The sequence below is a fragment of the Gavialis gangeticus genome, unplaced genomic scaffold, assembly GCF_001723915.1.
Source record: "Gavialis gangeticus isolate Ggan-Ray unplaced genomic scaffold, GavGan_comp1, whole genome shotgun sequence".
Classification (NCBI taxonomy): domain Eukaryota; kingdom Metazoa; phylum Chordata; order Crocodylia; family Gavialidae; genus Gavialis; species Gavialis gangeticus.
Genome location: NW_017729032.1, coordinates 179,971,388 through 179,977,930, shown reverse-complemented (window position 1 = coordinate 179,977,930; position 6,543 = coordinate 179,971,388). Strand labels below are relative to the sequence as shown.

The 6,543-nt window shown below is 41.3% G+C and overlaps 1 protein-coding gene across 1 annotated transcript in view; it reads right to left on the bottom strand.

Moving 5' to 3' along the window:
• Window positions 1–473: 473 nt before the first annotated feature.
• Window positions 474–6,543, bottom strand: part of REPS2 (RALBP1 associated Eps domain containing 2) — a 208,323-nt gene continuing 202,253 nt past the window's right edge. Inside the window, exons 22-23 of the mRNA XM_019524650.1 lie at window positions 5,355–5,460; window positions 474–1,476 (exon numbers count right to left, since the gene is read on the bottom strand). Coding sequence (XP_019380195.1) covers window positions 1,408–1,476; window positions 5,355–5,460 — 175 coding nt within the window. The 3' untranslated portion in view covers window positions 474–1,407. The remainder of the gene's footprint in view (window positions 1,477–5,354; window positions 5,461–6,543) is intronic.

The following is a 6,543-nucleotide window of genomic DNA, read 5'->3' as shown; positions in this document are numbered from 1 at the left end:
CATATACTATACTTCATTTATGGCATTGAACAGAAGGATGTGAAATGCACTAAATATAAGACTGAGTGGGGAAGGAGACAGAAACATGCATGCAATAGTCTCTTGTAAGAAAGCATACATCAAGCCTATGAAGAAAGTCAGGATGATTTTCTAACTTCAAAAATTATATGTAATAAGAGAACTGGTCCAAGAAATAAAGAATAGTTAGAAAGCTCCTGTTGCCAGAAAGGCTTATAGAGAATTTAGTCCAATAAAAACTGAAGTGTATGGAAAGACTTCCATAGACTTCAAATATCTGAGTCCAATCCAGGACCAAAGCACTGGGACCTTTAGCTCTCTATCTGGGGATGGAAATGGGCTAAGAAGCTTTGATCATTACAGGAGCATCTCCTATGGCAGCCCCGTGTAAGATACATTTATTTGTTTAAAATCATTAAAAAAAAACAAAAAACAAAAAACAAAAAAAACTTACCTACAGCATACACATAATTTTATTTACCCTGGAAACATGTCTAGTTTGGGTTCTTAACAAAATGCAATGTAGGCCAATGCAAACAAACATGAGAAAATCTCTAATATATAGTTTGTTTTAACTTCCATTGATAAAGTTACGATGTTGGTTTAGAAACATCCCCTCCTCTACCAACACATACACCCCACACCCACACACCCCTGCTCATTTTGAACCTTTCCTGCTGCCTAGAGCTCAGAAATGAAGGGTTTTTTACATTTCCAAAATCAACAAGTCTCAACAGTTTTTACTTCTTGAAAGTGCCCTTTACATGCTTTTTAACTTACAAAATACAAATGCTATAACATTAATAAACATTAAAAAATGAATCTTAAATGGCACTACAAAAGATAATTATCTGATGTGATTGTGGTTATGGACTCCATATGTATAATCTTTTTCATTCTCTCATGTTTTACCAGCATAGACAATCTGCCAGGATATAAACCTCTTTGAATCAGAGACATCCAAGAAACCATTTCAGAAAATGAGCTTTGAATATAAACAAGAGTTCTGAAAGCATGTAACCATGAATCATTTTTTCCCCAGGAATGCATATAAATCAGGAATTCTTTAAATAAATACAATACTGATCATTTCAGAGTTTAGACAATTTGGTGGTAATGTGCATTCTGTAACATCTGGAAGGAATCCATGGGGCGAAAAGGACCAGTGGGGAAAAAACTTCCACTTTTTAGACATTCCCTACTGTATGACATTCATTTCGTGTACCGCCTTCATTTGTGAAGAAAAACGTGCATAGTTATAGGCAAAAGAAACCCAATGTTTTATTTTCCTCTCAGCCATTGCCTAACTGAAAACTTTACACAAATAATAAAGTCAGAAGATTCTTGGCATGAAGACTCAGTTATCACCACTGAATAAAGTGCTGAAGGTCATAAAACTGTTACAGGACGAAGCTGCTCCAGCTGAGTTTCCAGTGCTATTCGTTCCTTGTGAACTTCCTGGAGCATGGGAAAGAAGAGAAATGTTGTAATTTTTGCAACACCCACATATACAATCCTGAAATATTAAAAAGTAGTTTGGTAAGCTGGTCACATGTAGTAGCGATCTCAAATTTATACCACTTACATACTGTTTCATGTGGTTTCAAAGCAGTGCATGAACAACAGATAATGAGGCCCCACAACGGCCAAATGATGGAAATAGAATTATTCCATTTTTTAAGAGAGGCAAGCTGGAACAGAGGTCAAGTGACTTGTTCAAGGTGACCAGGAATTGGGAGGATGGGCCAGTGGTCAGGGATTTAATAATGCTGAAAGAAATCTGGGTTTTGTTCTGCTGTTCCTGGGAAATCTTATTTCAAAATTTGATTTCACTCCAATTTGGAACAAATCCAAGTTTCTCAAAATTTCCTGCAAAAAGGAAATGACAGAAAAAATATTTAATTACAGAAATCACCGCTATAGGGTGTTTACAAAGCAACAAGTGTCTGAGGGCCAGAACAAGAGGAAGCTGCAGCAAAACTGATGGGCATATGAATTTCTGCCGGCAGCTGCTTGGGCTTATAGAGTTTCCCCAGCATAAAAATTGCTTTGGGGCTAAGGATTGTGTGGTCCCTAGACTCCCAAGGCCCAGCTGGCTCCCACACCCTCATTTGGAAACTGGGTGACATGGGAAGCAATCTTGCTCAAGTGAAGTATGGATCCTTGCCTGACTAACAGGGCTGCTCCAAATACACTACGAAGAATGCCCATGCTCTGCAGCATTCCAATAGCAAACCTGGAGATCTCCACTGGAAATCTGCCTGTGATTTGATGAAAGCTCATTGAACATTTCAGATTCCCTGAACAGGAAAAGTCCTGCTCTCTGAAAATGTTCAACCACTTCTAGGACCTGGGAGACACGGGTTCAAGTCCATTCTCCATCACAGATGTCTTGTGTAACCCTGGGCAAGTTGCTTATTTCCTCTTTGCCTCAGTTCCCCACCTGTTAAGTGGGCATAGCCCTACTTGTGTAAATAACGCCATTACACATTGTGAAGTGTTTAGATATCATAGCAACATGGTCCCCTTCCCCAGCCTCCCCTCCCCTGCCCCTAGTACTTACCAGCTCCCTGCTGCAGTCACCAGAGACTGCCCAAATTTATAAAGCTCTCTGAATCTTTTGCAAAGATTTGGAGAGCTTTCATAGAATCATAGAAGTAGGGTCAGAAGGGACCTTGTAGATCTTCAAGTCCGACCCCCCGCCTGGGCGGGAGAAAAGACTGGACTAAAATGAGTCCAGCCAGGTAGTCATCAAGCTTCTTCTTAAAGATCCCCAGGGTAGGAGCCAGCACCACTTCCCTAGGAAGTTGGTTCCAGCTCCTAGCTGCCCTAACTGTGAAGTAGTTCTTGCGGATGTCTAATCTAAACCTACTCTCCAATAATTTGTGTCCATTGTTCCTTGTCATGCCAGGGGGGCGCTAGGGGAAACAGTGTCTCCCCTAAACCCTTCTGGTCCCCCCTAGTGAGTTTATAGACAGTCACCAGGTCCCCCCTTAGCCTTTTCTTGTGAAGGCTGAACAGGTTTAGGTCCTGCAGTCTTTCAACGTAGGGTCTGCCCTGTAGTCCCCAGATCATGTGGGTGGCCCTCCTCTGGACCCTTTCAATGTTGTCCACATCCCTCCTGAAATGGGGCGCACAGAACTGGATGCAGTACTCCAGCTGTGGTCTGACCAGCATCGCATAGAGAGGGAGGATCACCCAGCTTTGAATTGATATGGACCTTTAAATTGGTCCTTTGATTCAATTTGGATTCAGAGATGAGGCCACCAAATCGGGCCGAATCTCTTCCAAATCGAATCACCAACTGAGTCTTCACATAGCTCTAGTGAAAATTGCAGGCATGGTAGCCCCTGCTGAGGCCATGAAGCCTGCCAGCTTTCAAGGAGATAGGTTCAGGGGTTTCTAGGAAACTGCACCTCAAGCTGCTGACGAGCAAAACTCGTAACGTGTAACTGTGTGCGTGTATTAAGGTGTGCCCTCACTGGCGCTGGGGCCTCTATACAACATGGCAGTGTGCTCCAATGAGGTCTCCTCCTCCCCTACAGCCTCAGTCTGGTCCACCACTTTAAATAACAACAGGTAACTTAGCAAGCAGCACAGCAGCATCTCAGGCAGCCAAACTGTCAGAGTCAATATGAGAGCAGTCCTTCCCCCTTCTTTCCCCACACTTGCCTTACTTTTGGTTTCCCTGCAGGCAAGCCCTGCTCCAGCTTTGAACCTAAAAACATTTCAAAACTTTGAAAGGTTTTGACTGCACTCATTTTGTTTTGATGTTGCCGTTTTGAGCTTGAAACAAGTCGAAACAGCATTAAAACAAAATAGCCAGTGAAATTTTGCACAGCTCTGCTGTGTACCACCTCTGTCCACCAGGATCAGGCTCTGGGTACCATCTCTACCTGGCCCTACATACCAGAACCAGGCTCCAAGACCCCACGCCATGTCCCCCATATGCCAGGATCAGACCCAGCACCACCCTGCATGTCCAATCCAACTTCCCATGATCCTGTGGAGAGCCCCACAGGCCAGAATATATGGCATCAGGGGCTGGATCTTGCCCACAGGCTGGGAGTTGAGCACCCCTGTGCTACATAATTCAGAAGTGGTAGATTTGATAAGCTCCTCTACACAGTCATACTTTAGTCCTGATGGAAAGGTGGTGGTGTGACATGGGATGCTGAATGGGGTGGGCTGAGTCATAAAAAGTGGAAATGCACAGAACAGGAATATCTAAGGATTCTGGCAGGGATGCAGAAAGCTACAGAAAAGATTAAAGTGTATGCAGGTCAACTCAGTGACAACTCACTGCAATACAAGGTGGGATAGCAAGGTTCGATTTCTGGTCATTTATAGTCTTATATTTCTAAGCCATTAGAATGTATTGAGGAGTTACACATTCAACACCTTACTGAGAAAGGTCACATGTTTGCTGAGTGGGGTTGATGGTTTCTGAAGGGTCCTGATGCATTTAGTCTTCCTTGCATTTAAAAATATGATGAAGCATGTAAGCAATACTAAGCTGCAGCTGGAGGAAACCCAAGGATTTTACTGAGTTCATCATCATATAAAGTACATACAATAATACATTCAATCTATGAAAATGCAAAAAAGTACATTAGAAAGTTACCAATTTAAATACTCCAGAAAGTTTCCAAATACAAGTCAAGTAGACAGTGTTAAAAAGATTCATCTAAGGTGCTGTCTAGCCAGTGATTTGTGTATTGAACAACTGAACTCTGAAGACAACTAAAGAACACATTTCATCAAAAGAAAGCATGGGTTCCTGTCCTGCATGAGGAGACAGCATTCAATTATCTAGAAGAATGTGAAATACAAGAATTATCCTTGCAGTCAACATAGCCCTTTCCACTTAGGTGACACATGTTCTGAGAAAGATTGCTCACCCCTACATGTACAGCAGGGCTGCCCGACTTGTGGTCCATGGCGGCATCCAACCCCCGAAGAGTTCTTAGACCCCATGCCCACAGACTCCCGATTCAGGCACCACTCCACACTACTCATTCCACTGCTCTCCTGCTGTCCAAGACTCCACTCTCCCTCTTCCTTCTCCAGCTTCCACTGCCTGCTCCTGACACTGATGGCAGGGAGAGAGTACAGTCCACAGGGCTGAGGGAGCCTGCAGCTGGAACATGAGGGGCCTCCAGAGACCCCATGTGGCATGGCATGATACAGCAGGGGGCCCAAATGGCATGGCGTAGGGACAACTGCATGGTGCAGCAGAGCAAGTGGGGGACCCTTGCAGTAGAGATCTTTGCCAGTGGTGAAAAATAACTGATTGCATCAAGCCTTGTCATTTTGATTTTCAGTGTATTCCTCACCTTCAGTTGCTGCTGGAGTTCACTGTTCAACCTGGCTAGCACGGCATTGGCTTCTTTGTTTTTACGAATGGCAGTCTGAATAGCTCTCTTCTGCTTGGAAGACTGTCTGCCAGAGAGATGAATAAAAATTTCAATTAAAAGAACTTCCACAGCATCTGATCCTAGAAGGACAGACACCTCTTTATTTCCATAGGCTTTAATGCTAAAGCTGCCCAAAAAGAAAAAGTACAAACCTTAAACTAGCAAAAGGAAAATATAATATATAAAAAAGAGATGACTGAATCAGGCAGTTTATTCAAAGGTAAAATAGTCTCATTTGTTAATCCAAACAATAAATACATGTTAAGCCATTTCAGTTGTTTTATTTTTACTATTTTTTATTGTATTATTTTAAGAATCAGCATCACAAAACTGTACTTATTGCACTACCTTTGGTAAAATTGTTTTCAAACATTTAACAGGCAAGACTCATTAATGCGTAATGGAAAATATTAAGTAAATTTTATGTAGGACCAAACTTACAGTTTTTTTTAGTATTTTTATTTGTTATTATAATTTAGGATGTCTGTATGGAAATATAGCCTTTGCCTTTACATATATAACTGCTTCTGCTGCTTTTTCTTTACTTGAAAAATTCATCTTTCATTTTGCATATCACTCATTTCCACCACCACTAAATTATGTCTCAAAGAGAAATGGGACTTCAGGTGGATGAATTATGGACATTATTGATCAGCCTGGCTGCTTAAGAAACCAAAGATTTGTTTAAATGTAAATATTGCAAGTAATAATAATAAAGAAAGGGAAATATGTAAAACATTGGGTAGATAAGCAGACTTGTTTCTAAATAGACAATTTTAAAGTTCTACATGAGGTATCATCAGCTCTTTAAATGACACTGGAATCCAAGACATATGCATTATTTAAATAGGCATATAATGGCACACAGTTGAAAAAAGTTCTCTCTCTAAACAGAACTCAGAGCAGTGATCTTTGCAACAAAACCTCTGTCTCAGAATTGGCTGGTCCTTATTATTTTCCACTGAATTGACACTTTTTGCCAGTTTGTTTTACTGCACTTTTCTTCAAACCACTCTTTATATACTATGGTTAAAAAAAAAAAAAAAAAAAATCAGAGATAAAAATGCATATATCTGTGTGTGCTCATTTAAGTATTTTGGGAAAGCTG